Source organism: Pagrus major, chromosome 19, assembly GCF_040436345.1.
Source record: "Pagrus major chromosome 19, Pma_NU_1.0".
NCBI lineage: Eukaryota > Metazoa > Chordata > Actinopteri > Spariformes > Sparidae > Pagrus > Pagrus major.
The window spans coordinates 20143705-20165169 of NC_133233.1; the positions used below are offsets into that span (position 1 = coordinate 20143705).

The 21465-nt window shown below is 39.4% G+C and overlaps 1 protein-coding gene across 6 annotated transcripts in view; it reads right to left on the minus strand.

Moving 5' to 3' along the window:
* The window catches only part of rbm33a (RNA binding motif protein 33a), a 28658-nt gene extending 21861 nt beyond the window's left edge, over positions 1 to 6797 (minus strand). For 4 of the 6 annotated variants that reach the window (XM_073488797.1, XM_073488798.1, XM_073488796.1 and 1 more), the window contains exons 1-5: positions 5858 to 5915; positions 3844 to 3922; positions 2610 to 2658; positions 2129 to 2202; positions 1672 to 1981 (exon numbers count right to left, since the gene is read on the minus strand). In XM_073488797.1, the coding sequence (XP_073344898.1) occupies positions 1672 to 1981; positions 2129 to 2202; positions 2610 to 2658; positions 3844 to 3922; positions 5858 to 5915 (570 nt within the window). Of the gene's footprint in view, positions 1 to 1671; positions 1982 to 2128; positions 2203 to 2609; positions 2659 to 3843; positions 3923 to 5857; positions 5916 to 6598 lie in introns of those variants that run through there. The other 2 variants (XM_073488799.1, XM_073488801.1) reach the window with 2 other exon arrangements.
* Positions 6798 to 21465: the final 14668 nt, after the last annotated feature.

Below are 21465 nucleotides of genomic sequence, written 5' to 3' on the forward strand. Positions count from 1 at the left end.
TTTGAATAAATGAAATAAATACGAGTGGGATTTACGATGATATGCTTCAGAATATTTGCAATTAAGACAGAAATGTAATCTTTTTTTTTTAAGAAATAAGACTAAATTCATACAGAGCATAAAGGCAAACATTAAAATGTCATGGAGAGGATTTTGGGGAGACACCATGTAACCCCCCCCCACCCTACCCCCCACCCTCCCAACCCAAATTACCATAACAGTGGGAGCCAGGCTTCATTACTATTCCTGACAGCATTTGAAATTCAATGAGATGTAAATGTTTGACATGATATACAGAAATGCAGGCACAGATAAAAACACTCCTCCCCAGTTCAGTGATGGTGAAAATATCATTGACTGACTTCTCGCAAATCACTACGTTATTGGCTGCGCTGTAAGTTCATGACTCCGTGCCAAAAACATCTCACAGACGTAAACATTCTGGGAGATGACAAATCCGTTTTTACTAGTCAATAAAAAAAATTGCAATTCAACTTATGATGCCATCATTTCGTATAATTCAAAATATACATCTCTGTCATTCCACCAAACCACCAAGCCCCTACTACTGCTGCAGGAGTTGCTTGTAATTCAACCATCCTATCTACATAACACCCTCTAACAAAAACTCATTGCTAAATAAGGTCAGACTGTAGGTCACACCATGGTGTTTGGTGTTGCGCTCCATTACCCTGCCAAACAGCAGCACATATTAATGCAGAAAAGAAAAAAAACTCTGAGCAAACCAGACGGATGGACAGGCTGCCCCAAGGGAACACAACAGCTTAATCCTTTAAACTGTACCGCATAGTACTCAATGAATACCGTGGCGAGCTAAATGTCAAGGCCAGGCAGTTTATTGACCTTGTAAACAGTTATTACACATAATACAAATACACCTCCACAGCTGCAGACATTTCCCCAAAATCCAAAATAGGCCTCCACTTGTGCTGCACACCCCCAGTAAGAAGGCCAACATCTTATCTGTGTTTGGAGAAAGGAGGAAGGCTAATATATCTCTGTCAGGTGCCAAACACCATCACACCTTGGTAAATGGACCATAACGGACATTTGCACATGGATCTGGTCTTATCTTTGATCCTCTTAGTCCTGGCTAAGAGGGAAGGGAAACGAATAAAAGGGAAACTCGCATCAATCATTAGAAAACTGTATGGGGTGTCCTCAGGAAGGTCAATAATCTTTTCACCTGCATGAGACTTTATCAGATCCAGTCTAAAGCCCGAGATAAAAGCCCCCCACATTAACCTCCGCCGATTGGCAGCACATCTCGCCGACACAAAGCAGCTTCTTACTCCCCCAAAGATACAGGCCCCAAGGTCACAATGGCACGGGGATTTGGAGGCGACAGCGGAGCATTACCTCATGCCAAACAAGCTGTCAACAGAAACTTTGTCAGCAAGATGGAGAAATTAACTGGAAGGAAGTGATAATGAATCTAATCCTCCCCTGCCCCAAAACACCAACCAACATCTCCTTCTCCTGAATAGATTTTCAATCCTGACTGTCCCCTTCAAGAGACAAGAAATCTGACATTATCTCTTGGATACAATAGAGTGAGACAGACAAGGGAGTGGGAGGACGTGTGTGTGTGTGTGTTTGTGTGTGCATCTGCTGGCTTTTACATGTGAGTAAGCAAAAGTGAGAACTCACTTGAAATTCACCATCTATGGGCTCATTGATTTGGATGTCTAGCACTTCGTCCTGGAAGCCATCGTCACCCTCCGCCTGCTCTTCGCTGTAATCCATCTGGTCTTCAGGCATCTCTGCATTGTCGTCCTGGCTGTATTCCTCCGTGTACTCCTCTTGCTGGTACCCCTCCTCCTCCTCCACACCCCCCCCTTCACAGCCCTCTGCGCCCAGGTTCACGACGTCATCTGTGTAGTCTGCTTCCTGCGAGTTGTCCTGCTGGCCATAGGATGTGCCCAAGCTGTATGTGGCATTGAGGCTCACATCCTGACCGCTGAAAACAAACAAAAATATTGGGACTTTGAAGAAATCAAAATGATGTATAATTGTAAAATATGCATAATTTTGAGATTCACCTCAGCAGCTTTAAAACTAAAAATGTCAAAAACTTCAATAAGTGGCACTTATGTAATTAGTGTACCTCATATTTACATCTTCATCATCACTTTGTAGAAGGTCATCATTGAGCTCTTCGTCTGACACCTCTGAGGGATTCTGAAACACAAATAAAAAGGAGCATTAAGCCGTGCTCTTTTAAAATCGTCTTCCTCAGTTGTTTGCTTGTGTAAGGTGTGGGGGCAGGGGACCACCTCCAACCCCAAAGGATGCTCTATTCCCATGTGGTGAAGGCAATCTGGGCAGGTCAACACAGTTCTTTTTTGTCCACTATACTTCCTCCTGGTTCACATCAACACCTCCCCCTGTGGAGGAGCCACCTGCTACAAGTCAACTGTTCACTTCTATTTTCTAAATCTTCTTCGACCAACACAGACACCCAATGTTTCGGATGTTATTTTCTGTTTCCTGCTTGTAAGCAGAGAACTCATACTGAGTGTCTTTTTGGTAGCAAGTATTAAACTCAATGTAAACAAAGCAGTGAGAGTGAATGGATTTTGTTTTACCTTTTTACCTGACAGCCAATCCTCCTCCAACAAATCCTCTTCCAAATCACTTTTAAGGAGAAAAGAGAAATAGTAACAGGTTAGCAGAGTCAGATAACAGTATTATGTCTACTTACTGAACATGTTTTTTTATGGCACTGTTCACTTAATCTTTTCTGTAGACTTGTAGGCTCTAATGTCTCTTTATATTTAGCAGCTGGAATACATTAATTTCTATATTTACTTGTTTTCCTTTATGTATTGTTTTTATTATGCCATGGACTTTCCTCCATGTCCTTAATAAAGTTATTATCTTATCCATCTTATTATCAGAATAACAAAACAGTTGTTAGGGCAAATTATTTATAATATTCATAAATCAGTACCATAAGAAAGTATTTTTAGAGTAATAATTATGTTATCCTGCAATAATCAAGTGCTTGTTCTTACTATATTTCCCAGTTGATTTATCATTCCGTCTTTAAAAATGTATATACAGTATATTCAAAGTTTATATCAAGTTTCAAGTCTGTCAGGACATAATATATTTTGTAAACTTAAAATTAAGTTTCAATTTTTTTATGCCTAAACAAACTAAATAAACAAACTCTCTTTGTTTTCATGACTGAATAAACAATCTGACCTTAGAGGACAACACAATTTCATACTGTTTTACTTTGTTTATATGTGGCGGACCCTGCCACCTTTCTATCTTAAAAACAGTGCTCTGGCGACCTTATTCACCTCCGAGCACAGCTTGTTTATTCACTTATGGAAAAGACAAATATTTCTGAGTTTGTATTGTTGCCTCATTAATATTGTAAATATTAAAATTCTGAGTTTGAATTTCTTCTTCAAAACTACATAGTGCCCCTTTAAAACTGACATATTTTTCACCATTTAAGTCTGAAAGTTACTCGCATAACTACGCATATTTTGCTGCAGCGTTGGTTTTGTGACCTTACTTATTAAATCATATATTTGAAGTTGTTATGGATACAAATAAATTGAAATATAAAGTGTTCCTTTGTGGGATGAGAAAAGTCTTCTTATTCTTCTCTCTCTGCTAAATATACTTTTCAACCAAAGTTGCTGTTTTATCGTATTATAAAATGGCGACATTTTGATTACAGGAAGATAGCAGTGTTATCCTCCAGTCGACCCGTCTTGATTTAGACTACCTTAGCAGGTTGTGAATTACATCCACATCAGCACTCTTCCTGTAGAGACATGAGAACACGATGAGACGACTTACCTCTCTAGATCGTCATCTTCACCTCTCCTCCTGCGTGACCTCTCAGCACCGGGTTTGTCATATTCATCAAAGTCATAATCTGCAACAGAACGGCAGTTTTACTAACAGATTCATGCTAATAATATGCTCAGACTTCACTGGCATACGTTGACATCAGTCTGTCCTACTGGCCTGCACCTTTAAATGTACAGAGGATATCAGTACACTGACTGCACGTATCCCTTGTGCCAATCTGAATCAACAACTTGTGCAGCAAGTAAACAGATGCCATGTGTACCAACAGCATGGTACACAGTAGAGACGGTAAACACATCTTTCTCAGGGATTTTCATAGCTGAATCCAAACAGAAAGGTAATTTACTATTTTGCCTAATGTTTATTACCTGTCCAAATATTAAATTAAAGTTTGGCAGGTGTTACAGTATAGACTTTACCAAGGTGAGTACAGGTAGTGGGAGAAAAAAGCACATCAGGCACAGTCAGACATCTAGGAAAATTTTAAAGGAATAACGCAACCGCAACCTCACAGAAGTCCCCTAAAAGTTTTCGATAATATATGACACAATGTTAGAAACAATGGCAAACTTAAATTCAGGATGGGTCTGACAACAAGATTCAACAAAGCTGAATCCAGAGGCACTGGTGGAAAAACACCAACATTACTACTACTATCAATGATGGCTTCCTTCTATTCAAGTGTCCCAGTAAGGCCAGTTGCAAGCTCCTAATTTCGGTACCTGCAAACATGGGCAGGCACCTGCAAAGTGGCGTACAAACAAAGTGCATGCCGTCATTGCAATCCATGGCTGTGCCAACTGCACACAGCTCTGTTATGTGATTGGCTGGACCCAATCACTCCTATGTTTCCCTCCAAAAAACAAACAGAAAAAGACCAGAAAGAACACAGAAGCAAGTAGAAAACAACACACATGCTGTACAAAGGTGAAACAGAGCCACTTTAAAAGTTTCGACAGACACCCACCCCATGCTACTTCTCCGCTGTGTTTGCCGTAGATTTGAGCACAGCGTCCACATGGACCAGAGTGTGGGTATGTGCAAAATAACTGTTATGGACAGTACATGTGCAAACCCACGAAGGTGGTGTAGTGAGGGTTTCCACAGGAAGCATACCACAAGATTAAGCAACGGCAGAGTTACAATGAGCCAGGACTCTGAAACCAAAGCATCTCAATGAAAATCAGCCATCACTAACTTCATTGTTTACACCTGTGCATTTCTGCTGCTGCACGATGTCAATAATGTTCAGCGTCACCAGCAGTGCGCACTCCCGGACCACAGCTGCCATATTGAGAGGGATTGTTTTTGTACGAGACTGTACATTTTATTGCTCATTCAGCCTTTAAGATGAGGTTGTGAATCTGGCCAACACTTAGATCTAGATTTGATGGTTTGTCTGCACTATGACAACTAAGACAAAACAGACGACCGCTGATAAGTCGCTCCATTACAGAAACAGCCAGGAAATGCAGCCTTCTGATGCATGAATTTGAAAAAAAATGCTGTCTGGTCTCTTTAAAGGTGCCATATGTAGTTTTGGGGAGGAAATTTCAATCAGAAGAGATGATTTTTTTATGCCTAATCAAACTAAAGTTTTTGTGACCTTAAAAGGACAACACAATTGCATACTGTTTTACTCTGTTTATATGTGGCGGACCCTGCCACCTTTCAAGCTTCAAACAGTGTTCTGGGGATCTTATTTTGAATTTCTTCTCCAAAACTGCATAGTGCCCCTTTAATGGACAAGAAGAGCATTATTTACAAGGCCATACATCTAGCAAATATGACATGACTACTTGCTAACTGTCATGTTTGCATGTAGTGAAATTATATCTGATATGCTGAGTCGTCAAATCCTAATCAAAGCAGCATAAATAAAAAATAAATAAAAACACCATGTGAACTGCGTCATATTGGCGCCCATAATACACATACTTGAATTCTGTGACAGTCTCAACCCTGTCAACAAGGCCATGAAATAAAAAACAACCCTCACCGACCATCAGGTAAGTTTTGTACAGCAGCCAAAGAACTGCGTGTTCCCTGTTAGCCATATTGCGGCGGCTAACGTTAGCTTGTATGTGAGCCCAAACAACTGACACCGTGGAGCCACTGTTCACTTTAAAACATCATGTTAGCAAATTTAACGTGTCGAGAGTGACCTTTACACGCCAACCAGGACGCTAGAATTACAACAACGCCCCTCAGTCATTGGAGTAGGAAACACGATTAGCTACACCACTTAGCTACAAGCTAGCCAGCCTGCTAGCTAAGTGCATACATTGAGTAGCTACAAACGCTGCTGCAAACAGACTCAAGCCGGATATGTTGACTGAAATATTTAAAGCTTGCATTATCCCTCAACTTGGCCCGGAATTTGTTTAGTTAACTTGCTGCTTGTCTATACAATTCAGCGAATATAACCTCTCATAAATGTCGCTAACCACGCTAAGCTATATCACGGGAATAACTTAGACCAAGCTAATTGCCAAGCGGTCACTACAGTTTGCCTGAAAATACTATCGTTTATATCCAACAGTGTAAAAACATAAGTAGCCACGGATTGCTTGTTCAAAGTAAAGCGAATTTAGCCACCATAGCTGAGGTGCACTGTGTGGCCTACCATCAATGTAGCCGCATTTAACCCGCTGTTAACAGTAGCTAGCAGCGTTAGCCAGCTTAGCTCTTACGCTAACATCGCTAGCATTGTCGACAAAAAGCTGCTGACTCCACTCACCCTGAGCGTTGGCTGACATGGTGCAAGGCGCGTCCCGCTTCGAGTCTGGCTACAAAACTTCAGAGTGCATTTAATCTTCAGTGTTTCACCATGGTGGTGGTATAAAGCGTGAAACTGGGCAAGGCAACAGCTTCTACGCCGCAATGATTTCCAGCCACGGACAGGGTACAAACATGGCAGAGCTGTGCTTGCAGCGATGATGCATTGTGGGAGGGAGAGCTCAGCCAGGCTGCACAAAAGCGACTGTCTGACAGGTTCATGTCAACACACTGGCTGACCATTATAAATCTGACTTGTGCCTGCATGCTACAGCTGCATGGAGTCCTTTACAAGTGTTGATTTAACTGTTGCATTGATCATATAATTGATCCATTGAAAACGTGCCTCACAAATAGGCTTAATTAATTCAGAATAGATGTATTTCCTTAAACGAGTATGTCTTTATAAGAAGGTCTGGATCACACCATTAAATAAATATGACACCCATATTGCATATTGCTTTGTACTCCGTGCTAATTGTGCACAAATAATTATACCAATGTGACTCATCCTGGCAGCCTGGTGAGCACTGTGTGTGAAAGGGAGCGCTTTATATTTGCTTTATGATTTATTGAGATGGACATTCTGGAGAAAAGAATAGAAAATGCACTGGCATCTGTTTGCTTTAGGAGGTGTAATCAGGCTAAATAAACATTAGGTTACAAGGATGGCATAATGAAGCTTGTGGGACGTATCATCATTAGGTTTATTGGTATAAAATGTGCAGGTGCTGTCGCAGAACGTCAAGAGATTCAAACTGAGGAGATAAATCGTATGGACAAAAGACCACAATACAAACATATTACGACAGAGCTGGGACCTGATTATTCTCTACACACATCTCCGCAGTCTGACTGTACAGTATGAGGTTGGGATACCGAGATATTCACGATGATCGTCATATTGAAAAGTGAAACATTTATCATGTTAATAATGTGAAAAGTCTAGCAAAGTTGTTCGACCTCGTGCATCAAGTTGCCTTTTCACGTGTAATTGTTCTTTCTGTACACCTTTTCTTTACAGTTATGGTTACAGACTCTCTCCGCCTCCCTACGCTCATATTTTGAGGATAATCATTGCCAAAAAATAAGCAAAACAAAAGTTAAAGATAGACATTAATGCTAGCAAACTTCTATAGATATCATTATAATATCGTTTTCGTTTCGTGTAATTATAATCTGACATCGTGACAGCCCTAGTTGGGATCGTCATCATGCAGGGTTGGCTAGATGATGGGATAGAAGATCTTTCTTTACCATTGGAGGCCATTTTTAATTGCGCAACACATCTTTGCATGCATCGGAGCCCAGACATTGGTCAAAGTTTTAAAAAATATAACCACTCTTGGTTCCCAGTTTTAGTGCTTTGGATGCCAAGATGTCTAAATGCTTGTCCCATCCAAATCTTCACCAATTTGGCTGAAATTCAAAATGGCGCTTAATCTTTATTCAAGTCACTCCTTTGATTTTTCTTCCCTGTAAGGTCAAAGCCTTTTTTTTTTTTTTTTTATCTCTGACCAAGTTTTTTCCTTCTTCTTGCTTAAGTCTGGGAGTCAAAGTTGTTGTCTGAGTCTGCAGCTCGACTACAGCAGAATCCTAACGCCCCAAATTCCTCCTGGGCTGACAAACGTCAACAAAGACCCCGAGAGACACCAAAGAGAGGTGAGCAGTGAACTGAAGCCTCATTGTATTGGCTCATTATGGGGTCCCGCAGTGAGGAAGAAGCTATTTTGTAGCATCACAAGGTCAATATCTGAAAGCCAGGGCGATGGAGGGGATCAGCCGTGAGATTTTTAATTTGAGAAAGCGTAAAGGGGCTTTCCTTGTGAAAGACAGTCTGTGAATTCTAATGGACTGTGGGGATTGTACAGACAAGATGTTGAGTTGGCAAATGTTTTTCCCCTTTCTCTTTCAAAGTAATATGAAAGGCAATTTATCCACAAGCTCGCAGACACTTCCTTATATGTCATGCACAGTAGCTAATGCTACACTCAAGGTAATCAGACCGACATAATAGTAGTGTATGATTAAAAATGGCAGCATATTCATGTTGTATCTCCATGCACGAGCACACATATCCAGTTTTTCTCCTTGAAATGATTGCAGGTGCAGGTTACCTTATTAATCAAAAAGATATTTTATCAAAAAATAATCACTCCTAACAGATTTTTCCAAAGCTGTATGAGATATTTCCATGCTCCCTTGATTCACTTTCCCAGGAATTTTGATTTTACTTCCAAATAGATGTGAAAAGAGGAGCTGTCACACTCTATTATGGTGACCTCAATGATTCTGTGCCCTGTCCAAATCCAGCGGTTTTCCATAACAATGCAAATTAAAGGGTGCAAAGCCGAAGGAGACAAGACTTGTTATTTTCCATCCGAAGGACAGAGGTTCTTTACAACAAACTTGTCTGTACGCCTTGTGTATTCTTTGGCAGAGTTTAAATCCAACTTGGAAGTTGTTTTGTGCGAGACAATACGTTTTTGCTGTCAGTTCACGAGGATCAGCAACTGTCTTGAGAAAGTGATACTGGAGCTGTGGAGTGGGAGTGAATGGGCCTGCAATATATTATTCTGTAAGTGAAAGAAATGCAGCCAGTTCATTTTTTTTTAAGTCATTGTGTATTTATCTGCAGACTAACTCTGTCTGAAACCTTTTGAGGCTGATTTGGTGTCTGAGTTGGAAGCAGTTCTTGTAATGAGGGGCGGACGAAGGAATACGTTAGCATGTGGCCATACCAAGAAATATTAGCTTAACATAGTCCAATGGGAAGATTTGGCAGATTTGTGGATGTCTGTTTCAACACCACATGGGAGACTGTAGCTGTGAATCTTATATCTTTCAGTGGACACTGGTCAGGGATTAGAAAGTCCATCCTGAGCATCTTTTCATGCAGAAAACCCGGTTTGTCTTTATCGATGTCGAAGGACAATCCAACACCTTGCTGTACAGCATATGCACACCACATACCTCTATCTATCTATCTATCTATCTATCTATCTATCTATCTATCTATCTATCTATCTATCTATCTATCTATCTATCTATCTATCTATCTATCTATCTATCGTCTGTCTGTCTGATACATTTTTGAATATTCACACATATAACTGTAGACATTTTGATATGTATAAAGCCTACGTAAACGCTAAGAGTCCTGCAGTGATGTGCAGCCAAGTATTGCATGTTTTTTACACAATGGCTGCCGCCATCACTGGCAACTGTAGCTGGTGACTCACATTTAAAACAAATGGCACCGGTCACAGGGGCAAAAGGAGAGTCTGTCTGTTGACTTTACAACCTCAGGGTCATATTTATTTGCTTTTATACGGCACATAATAAGCTATATATATATATATCTAAAGATCATATGGAAAAGGAAGATTATGATTAATTTGGTTAATTGCATCTTGACCATGTGATGTGGACAATTAATTGTGTGCTTTATGTTCGTGTCTGAGGCAATAATATTCATCTGTAATAAAAAGCTTCTCTAATATTCCCACAGTGAATAGGCTGCAGTCAGTGACCCACATCTCAGTGCAATGAACTGCTTAACTCAGACTGTTGTTTTATTCAGTGCACTGTCAACAGACGGGGTGAGGAGGAAGAGGAGGAGGGACGTGCGTGTGTGTGTGTGATGGAGGGGGGGGGTTTCTACTCTGATTGGCCGCCGTATCCGGCTCCTCTTCCTCCCATTGGCTGCCCCGCGCCGTCACTCTGGATCTGTTATCACCGCTTCCCGCGCCATTCGGCGTGCACGCGCAGGACAAGCAGGCACGTAACCGCTTGGAGACTGTCTGGAGTCTGTCTGAAATTGATAAAATTGGAGATGGAGTTTTTTGGGTTTTTTTTTACATCTCTTTGCACATTTACGAGCGAGCCGCTTGTTGGAAATGGGATTTTTTTTTGTTCCTTCCTCCTGCTCCTCAGACGCCTTCGCCCACGAGTCGCCACGCTGAGCCCAAAAATATTTATTTTATTTTTTTTTACATAAACGCTGTGAAAGTTTTTTCCTCCTGCAGTCTGTCAGCGGCAGACAAGCTTTCTTTATGCACAGGCAGGTAAGGCAGGCGCCAGAGTGCCAAGTTGGATACTGCAGCGTTGCACATTAGCTTAAAAAAAAAAAAAAAAAAGATAAAAGAAATGCGTTTATTTGTGAGTGTTAGCTGTTTTTAATGGGGAAAAAAATATCCGAGCTAATAATTTAAATTATCCTTAAATGTCGTATCAAACTGTAGTAATGTTTAACCATTGAATAAGGCTCAGTATGGCGTGTGTTTTTATTATTTAGTGCGATTTTTCACTCGTTAGCTACATTTGTTTTGGAGGCTTGACCTCATTCACACTACTTCAGGAGGATGCGCAGGTGACGCACCTTTGCTGACGTGAGGTTGTTGATTAACCCCACGCGCGCTTTAAGCTACCTGTTACTCAGCAGACACCTGAGGGGGGGGGGGGAACCTGTCTCCTGTGGACTCAAGCAGTTCTCTCTTTCTTTCTCTCTTTTTTTTAACCCTTTAAGCTGCACCACCTTCACAATTTATAATCACAAAGCAGCAAACAACACCTTTATTCCAGGCACACGTGCTAATTGCACTCATCTAAACTAATCAATGTGACCCCCCCCCCTTGGTGAGCTAATATGACTTCTTTTTTTATGAAGTGTTTCTTCTTTTCCTGTCCTTGTTTATGCTCTGCAGGGGATCAGCCCGGTTCTCCCCGAGTTCAAGAGGAGTGCACCAACCAGAAGGCAGCCAGCACCAGCACCAGACAAGGTTGGTTTCTGTCACACGCTGAAGGCTGAGACAGCGGTAGTGTGGTAACTTTTGAAGTGTTTCAGTGTTGTGGAGTGGTGCTGCGTGGGATTAAGTAAGGTTGATCACACCGTTGCATTCATTGTCAACAATTTTGGAAACATTTTGAGCCACTTGCAGCTCTAAATGTTTTCATTATCTACCTTTTTAAAGTAGCTTCAAAGTACGTCAAAACATTTTAATGACATCACATAAAGTGTTTGCTTTATTACATTCTGTATCAGCATGTAGCTGTGACATACATATTTAAATGTAATATTAAATATGGCTGCATCGTCACTTTAAATGAACATAATCTTGATGTTTTGCACATTGTTTTATTCACATTCTCAGAGGCTCATCCTGGCATATTTGATATGTTTTGAAACGTTACGATAAGTCAGTTTGAGCAATTCTTGCCCGCACTTTCGAAAGATGTTAACTGTCGTGCTGCGTCCTACCCAGACCGATGAGCTTTTGCATCCCGTTGTGCAGAAATGTAAATCCAGATGGATTTGTTTGAAAACAGTGTGTAAGTCAAAGGAAGTTGTGCTGCGACAGTGCATGTGTACCTGCATCTGCAGCAGCCTCAGAATCGTCTAGACGCTTTTGCTCTGTCACTGCAGTTGTCTGCAGACAGTTCGGTCATATGACTTGGGGAAGCCTTCCTCCCTCCTCCCAGCGTCTGCTCTTTTTTGGGCAAGATGGCTGCTATAGCATTGTTGTTGTTACCCATGACGCATATGAATTGATGTGAGCAGAAAAAAACATGGGAAGGACGGTGAAGCGTTGTGCTTCAGTTGCACAGACCACAGCTGCTCAAAAATGTCATGCACACAGAAGGGACAGCGAGTGTTAACTCTTTAACGGGGTTTTCAAACTTAAATTTGTTGTGTTTAATCGATTTGGATGATTATTTAATCGCTAGTCACCATTTTTGGGTCGACACTGTCCGGTTTGTGGGCAGTTCCAATGTTTTTTATGTAATTCTTGACTTGATGGAAGTTTCTTAGTTGTTTTTTTCTACCAGCACGTTTCTGTCTGTTGTCGGGACGCTTGGTAGCCATTTTGTCTGATTCATCACTGCCAGTTGGTGCCAAAGGCTTCCAGGGTATCCCAAAATGTGTTGAGCAACCCATAATGTCTCTGTCTCTGTAATTGTCATCGGTGGCTTCTGATTTTGAAATATATTTATATTTTTATAATCGTTTCCTACTTGAAGCATCTTACAACTAAACATACTTCCAGTAGGTTTCTTGGTGCTAACTACAATAACTTACACGCAGCTTGAAAAAAGTAAAAACAGAATCTGTTAGCTGTAATTGTTAAGCACATTGTGAAGGCAACAGTGTGACTACAAGTGTCATTTTATGCAATCTGAAATAATGTATGAATAGTTTTGATAATGAAATTAGCAGCTGTAAAAACATCTGTTTATATTGTTGTATAAATGAGCGTATTCTTTGAATTTTGGACGTGTCACTGACTTGCAAAATCCATTAGATTGCTTTACACATTAGCTAGAAGATTAGCTTATTAAATGTAACAGGTTGCATTTTATTATCACTTTTTTTTTTTTGCAGCTTTGTTGCGTTAGACTCAGTTAAGTGCTATAATAATAGCCAGTGAAACTTATCTTAATACCATCAAGTAATGATAGAATGATAATGTAAGAGAAGATAAGCCTCTTATTTCCACAGAAGGTTCAGTTCTATAAACCGCAACCTGCCGTTTAATGGATTGAGGTGGAGGAAAGTTTTTATATTAATCTTTTACAAGTTAAAAAAAATCGTTTATTGCACCGAGCAATGAGATGTGTTTTTTTTTTTAAAGTCAAAGAAGCTGCAATATTGTTTTCACAGCCCCTCTCTCTTCAGTGAGGGAGGGAGAGGCGATATTAACTTCTAAAAGTGCTCCCAGCCTCAGTCTGACATTACAAGTTACTTTCACTCAGTGAGTCTGTGATGTTTATCAGTTTGCCATATCGGTGACCAGCCTGGACAGATCTCTTCATTATCACCTACTTAGTGCATACTCGTCCGCTCCCAGACAGCTCCTTTAGTCTCGTCCTGTCATATTGCTTAATGGTTTTTGAGTTCTTGTTGATTATGTTTTCACTGGAGCATACAGACACACTTAAAACATGCAGTATCTTTGCAGGCCTGTCCCAAACCTGATCCAGTGTCTGGCAAAAATATGAGTGGAATTGCAATTAGAGAGGTAAGAAAAAAATGGAAAGCAGAGTTTCAGGATCAAGAATTTGTCTCTGGGTGACTTGTTGCAACTTCTAATTATAGACTGATCTGCTGAATATACAGTTCATTATCAGATTATGCTTTTTTGATGGTATGGCTTCCAATATTGTTGTGGTTTAATGATGATTATATATCTTAAAATTGTAGCTAGCTGTGCATACAGTAGAGCACTTTGTTCAATGTTGGTGATAATTTGTTATATGTAGTCGTGACCATAATGCTGAGTGAATGGTTGATGCATTACATAGTACTACCTCTTAAATTTGATTAAATCTATTTAAAGTAAATATTCTAACAATTGACTACAGGCGTTATTGAAAACAATTGTTACAATTATTTGCTTTCAAATAGTTTCAGCGATACTTTTTATTTATTTATTATTACTTGCTGTAACTTTTCATCCACAAATTAAGCTTGAATGTGCTATAAGTCAACAGTATTATGAACAAAACTCGAACGATGAAGCTTGATTTATTGCTTGTCCTTTAGTTTTCTTTCTGTTTATTTTCCCTGTCTGTCACAACTTAATTTGTATCTTCACCATCACCGAGGAGAACAGTTGTTTGATGTTTTTTTTTCCTGTCTTTTCCACAGGATCCATGGTTTCTTGCAGCCTGTCATGCCTTCATGTCTTCGACGCTGGAGCATGTCTGCCCGAATGGTAAGATCTGTGTTGACCTGTTCATTACAGCTCATTTGGGCACGTTAAAAGTTGAGAACAGCAATTCTAGGAATGCTTTAAGGTGCTTCAGTGAGTGAATGTGATTGCCTGAGGGAAATAGCAGCCTGCTGCAAAGACCAGTGTTTACAGAGGTTGAGCTCTGGCTTGCAATGCCAATTCTACATGATATGATGGTGAGGAATGGCTAATCAAATTCAGTGCTGTCATTCACTCGTCAGCTGCAATCATTTTTTATTAACACAGATTTGTGATCTCTTCATAACATAATCATGGATATGGATCTTGTAACTTTCACTTGAGGCTTAGCCGGAAAATGCTGATGCAAGAAGGGCTCTGAATCTTCATCCTGTTTTTCTATTGGCTCGTTGTCTCCACCCACAGAGCAGTCACGAGGTCTAACATCATGATGATGTCTGGAGAAAACAGGCTTTCATCTAGGCTCTAATGCTGCTTGAGCTGTAATGAAAAGATTTCTCGGGTTATTTCTGTGCACATACAGAGTAAAATTTGAGCATGTTTCAAAGCATTGTTCTGTACAAGAGCAGCACCTGCCATTGTCTGTTGCAAACGGTGGGTTGTTTATCTCACCAGCCTTTGCTGCGTGATGACGCAGTTTCCTTTGACATTGGTGTGGCATATTTTAAATCAAGGCCTTCACTGTATTTTAAGGAGTCTCCTGGCAGCCTGCCAAAACATGGATCCATTTGCCTGTTCCCTCCTAAGAGCACAACTGCACAGCTGTGACCCTTCGCTGGTCCTAGCCATCGATAGCTCAAAGCCAGCAGCGTCCATTTTAGGTTTAGGCTCTGGCGAAAGAGATGAACTCTAATGTAGCCTGTAGAAAATGAAATCTGAACGCACAGCGTAAATCCTGCTGGAAAACGGCTCGACTTGACTTTTGTGCAGCAGACAAACTTTTCTGTGAAACAGATTTTAAAATAAAAATGAACAAACGGGAACGTATGAAAAATACTTCTGTAAATTGCGGGTTATGATCTATATGTTTACTTTTTGCCAATTTCAGCGCGATTAATTTGTATTTGGACGACCATTTTGATTCATTATGAAATTATACTATTTTACTTTCATGCCTTTTTAACTACTTCACCAATGCTTTTGATGGAATATTTAATATAATTTACTAATGCACATCAATAAAGATTTAAATAAAATGTCGAAACAGAAATTAAATTGCAACACGTATAATAATATATTGCGGTGGCATAATAATAACAGTAAAAAGTGAATTTATTTGCAGTGAAAATTTCGCCTGCGATGCACAGTTTGCGCTATTTATTAGTACTTTTCATTTCAAAATAGAAAACAAACTACAAGTTAATCTAAAACATAAAGTGATGAGTAAGTCGTGCACGTGAATAAAAAAAAAATTCAAAGGCAATGAAAAGATAATTTCTTGATATGTTTGATGATTTAATCTTGTAATTTGAAATATTCACTAGGTAAATATATTGGAGGTATAATTAGCTCTCTACGTAGTTAAATCATGCTTTGCAGTACTTAGTAAATATAATAAATGCACATTTAATAAAAAAGCGAGTCGGGCAGTATAATTATTATTTAACTACAGAATACTTTTCGATATTTCACTCGAGTAATTAACAACATTAAAATGTCAGGTAGCTATTTTGTGTCTAATTTGTGCGATCATATTATGCATATATTTTTTATATTACTTCATTTTGCAAATATTGTGGAATTAAACACGATGCCATTTTCGTTGCATTAACACACATATATGTAGTCTAATTCTAAAATCTAATAATGTAATAAAATATTTTTTAATCATAATGTTTATTGCGCTCAATGATAATTAAAGCAATTAAATCGATATATAATGCAGTGTGTATTCTATATTGTAACTACATTGCATTAACTTAAAATTCTTAGTATTAAACGCGATCTTTATATATTTTATAATGAAGCTACACAGGATGTAAATGCATGTTAAATGCTGAAATCTGCCCATCGCAACATTTATTTAAAAGTACTGTACATTGTGATGTCGAACTGCTAACTTGACTCACTGAAAGGTTTAGGTGACCTTTACCCTCCTGAATACTTGTTTTCGTCTAAAGTTAAGACCTTGTGTGAAAGCTAGACTGTGTTCTGATGCCACGTAACACAACAGTGGCTGTCAGTAACATATTAAGCTGGCCCTCTGCTCTGTTGCCTTGAAAATAGAGAGAGAAAAGGCACTTTGGGTTTGTGCATGTGTTGTGGTTTCATTAGGGAATGAAGGCATGTTGGAATTACCAAGCGATTTTTTATTTTTTGATTTATTTGATTTATTTTTTCGCACGCTTATACCTGTTGACCTTTTGTAGATGGTGCAAAACAAGTACTACGCAAGTTTAATTAGGAGCCAGACAGTATGGGTATTTTAAATTGTAATCGTGCACACTCAACTTAAACTGCTTCAGCTGTTGTCAGACTTGAAACGCTTGAATGTATTAAATAGTAATTCCTAAACGATGAACACAAACGCTTTTGATAATATGCTATATTGTTTTGCGTTGTTTAGTTGTAATATTTTTGCCGATCAGTTACAGTTGAGTGTGTTTCCTTTATGACTGTATTCGTGATGCCTTAATAATGGAATAACAACATGAGTGACTTGTTTATCGGGTGGATTTTTCAGACCATCTCGTTCTCTGCTTGAACGCAATTTCTGAGGTATGAAATTGATCTTGGGTCAACAGTAAGATCTTTGCCTGGTGATAGCAGACCTTTTGTTTATCGTTAGCACAACCACAACACACCACTTACTGACAGAGCAGAGGGTTTGAATTTCAGGTGCAGCCACAACATCAATATCAACGTCACATGAATATTAGACGCTCATTAGAAGAAGGCTGTGAATGGTTAAAAAACTTTTTTTTTTCTCAAAGGTAAGTAAATAACTTGATTTCTTTGACTGCAGTGTTGTGTGAATGTTTGTCTGCATTTTTTCTCCACTGACCCAGCCAGTCTTAAGATGTGCACATGCAGCATGTCCGTTCCCACTCAGCTGCGTAACACTGACAGCTCCAGCAATACTTCCTGTTTTAATTTGACTGCAAATCCACCACTGACTTTTAAATGGAGTGTGCTCATCTATAACACCCTCATGAACGATACAAAGAAGGCTGTAGGCCTGGGTGACCACTGTTTGACTGCAGTGCAAAGCTGCATGCCTGCTTAAACTGAACAGCAGCCTGAACGAGCACTCACTTTCTGGAAGGAAACTTTTGGCCTGAGATGAACTTCTGCTATTTTGCTTAACTCTTAACTTTTCACTGAGTTCTTAACACTTACCGCCGGATTGTAGGAGGAGAAGTCAAGTCTAAGACAGGATTTCTAACAAAACCGTAGAATATCCGACTCAGTGTAAAATCGTCAATACCTGAATGTTTGAGCTTATTTTTTACATAAAGATTTTAATGTTTTTCAACCTTTTCATAAAAAACTGGTTGAAAAAACTGGTTGCTTTTGGTAAGAATGGATCAACGCTAGTTATCTAACCCACCTTGCTCTTAGCTGGGCTGTTGGGCAGGCCAGACCCTGGTCAGCTTTGGTATAAAAGATTGAACGTAAAGTACAAAGTGTCCTTTAACCCTGTAGTTGCAACAGAGCATGGCCAATACTGGATTTTACAGCCAGACATTGATATTACATTCTGGTGATGACGAATCGGCAGATATTTGTTTAATTCGTCCACATTTTAGTTCAGAATCAATCAAATTCTGTTTTCCACAGTTTGGTACAGTTGAACAATAAAGTGATTGTTCTTGCAAACATCTGCTCAGACTGTAATCTGGTACTCTGAGAACCAGGCTGAATGAATAGTGAAACAGTTTGCTCAGTTTTAAATTTTGTTCTTTTTAACCCTAAAGATGCTGCAACAGGAGTGTAACAAAAGAGAAACTATAAAGTTTTACATGTTTTGTTCAATATTTTGTTTTTTTCAATCTCAGGTGTAAAAGCAATATTGCAGCGGCTACTTGTAACCCTGATTGGCAGTAGGAGGTACAATTTTAAGTTGTCGACTTAAACGCTGAAAATCAAGTATTTCTCTCAATCGTTCTCATTTCTCTCCCTTTATGTAATGAATATGTAAAAAAAACATGGCACAGCATTAAAACTTCCCCAGTCCGAGAGCTTAACTCAAAGTTTCCTTCTAAGTTGGATATGTGAGACTTGAGGGTGAGCTTGCATTTTTCCCTAATTGGGGCTTATTTTAACACACCTGGAATACCTGCTTTCACTTTGCCATTTGACCTTTTGTGAATTAAGACGGCAAGTCAGAGTTAGAGCTCGTCAACCCCGCGGTACATCATAGCAAGAGGAGGCTGCACCATGACTAATTAGTAAATCTCACTCCTCTCTAAGGTGAGAAAAAAAAAAATGATTTCCTTTGCAGCGAGGTGGGGGGTGGTGAGTAAATACCCACCTGCACCAAGTTGCAGTAACCTAATAAGTCTCCTTGGACTTTGAAAGTGAATATTTCATATTCCACTGATCTCTAACAGCTTTTCTGCATGTCTCATATTTGAGTCTCTATAAGCCATCTAAGATGGGTAAAAGGGAAACACAGACTGCAGGGTCTCTTTCCTGTCACACAATGGCGTGGAAAGGTCAGGCCTAATGAAGTCGGGGGTGTGACCCCTAGTATTCAGTGACTTTGCATGGGCCCCCATCCTACCGCTGCAACCATGCCAGTTAATCCCTTTTTGATCCTAATTGATAGGCATTAACATGATCCTTATCCAGGAGCTGTGTTTTGTCTTCCACAGCCCTTCTCTCTGGGTGTCAGTGACACAAAGTGTGAAAGCGTTAAACCAAATGTGAAATTGATATTTTTCATGTTTGTGTGCTTAAAATCTGCCTGCATTTCCAAACACTCACACAAAAGTGCTCAATGTTCAGCGTTTGCCCTTTGAGGCTCTTAACAGGACTTAGCAGATGACCTCTAGAATCCGACTGTGATGTGAATGGTACCAGCCCATTTCCAGTTTGTTTTCCTTTGAACCCTTTTATCTTCATCACTAGGTGATTACTGCGTTTAACTGTTAACTAATTACCCTCTTTAAAATGTTTGTCACTGACTCTAAGTCAGGGTCCATGTCACTTTTCTGAGAGTGCAGACACTGCAGGATGATTTCAAACGTGCAGGTGTTGTACCTCTCCCCAAGAGCTTCAGTAACTTCTTTTAAAAATATTTCATTGAAGTTTCTGAGTTTCATACTGCTAACGCGATAACCCCTTTTTAAATTTTAACATTTTATATTAAATATCAGTGTTAACAGGTAGTCTCTGGACACTTTTCGTTGCTTCTTAAAGTTTTATTTATTTTGACTTTTGTTTCTTGCAATTAGAAGTGGTATTCATCTTAACTAAACTGTGTTAGACCTCTTTCATGTTGCAACATCAATACCAAAGTGCTCCATTATTCTTTACTTCTGTGTTGGTTGTTATTTGCCAACAATTGCAGTAATTTAACATTTTGCTCCGCGTTTAAAAAGTGTACTTTATTAATTCTAACAAATACTATCATCACAAAATGCCTGAAACTGAATTCAGTCGGAGCAGTGAATGAATGAATATTGCAAAAGATAAAGAGCAAATTATTCATTATATTTAGAAAAGCCTAATAAAATGAACTTTTCGCAAACTCTTTATATTTATACAAACCAGTTGCCAGTAAGCTGTCATCACTATACCTTCAACAAGTTTTTTTTCCATTCATTCACACTGTAAATCGATAATCAACAAATGTCAGACACCCTTTACATTGATTACTGACGGATTATTGTTGTTTATTGATATTTCCCCTCCCCATATTTCCAAGATTACAACAGGTCAAGTTGTAGTTCATTAATAGCAAAAAATACTAATAAGAGTACTAATAAGCGTTACCTCAAAGGGGAAGTAAAGATGATGAGTTCTCATAAAACGTACTGCGAGAGAAAAGTTTTTAAAAAATTAAAAATTGTAACCCTAGCGATATTTAAGGAACTTTTTCCAATGTGGACTGAGCGCATTAATCGATGCAAAGTTATCGCTTTTTAACAAAACTTTGTTCATTTTGTGGACACACTGAAGTCTTTTTAAGAAAGGTTTGCTATTTTTTTAAACACCTCTCTTTGCTTCTGCTATTTTTCCTGTTTCCTTATTTATAATTTGATTTTCCCTGATGCTTTAAAATATTTTTATGCTGTGGGGCATTGCCTTTGGAGTGAGCAATTACTGTAAGTAAACACAGACTAGCAAACTGCTACAGATAGGCATGATTCACATTTAAGATAGACATTTGAGCTGACGCCAAATCACAACAACTTTTGGGAAATGTTTTTGCTCTTGAAGATGTCCAAACATCGATCACGTCTGTTTTTATTTACAAATGCGTGTTTATCCCAAAAAAGCTGCTGGTTTTTAAACCTCTATATGGACAACCATATGTGTGATTTTCTTTTTTTTTTTTTTTCTCTTCAGCACTCTCAAACCTGCACAATTAAGAAGCACGTCTTGCTATTGTGCTCAGCAGTGTGCAACAGCCCACTTTAGCTGGAAAATGCCAGGTGTCGTGTTGGTTCTTGTTGGTTTCACACAGCGACTCGAGTCCCTCCCTGGAACGCAGTTCTCAGGTCTCCATAGGATTGAGTGTTATTTCCAGCTTGTTTGTTGCAGTGTATAATGAGTACTCTGTAAGGCCTGATGACATAATTTGGAGATTGCTATGGAAAAATAACTAATTACGGAGCTAAGAAACTACAGATTGGGACCACGCTTGTGTACTTCACTTGACTGGCACCACCTGCCCTCTATATGTCACACTCAAATCACTTATCCCACAGTTGTGAAAGCGAGCTGGTGTCTGCCAGTTATGTGCAATCCCCAGCAGACACATGCACGCACTGAATCAGTAGTGGGCTGGACTTGACGATTCTGTTTTTTCCTTTAGGTTTTATTTACCCATAAACAAAGAATTGGCTGTAGATGACGTAGAGGAATTGGGAGTCTGGTTGATTTGTGATAGCAGTAGGAAGAGAGCTCCCTTCAGTGTTGCTGTCTTCACTGAGACAGTGGTGAAAGT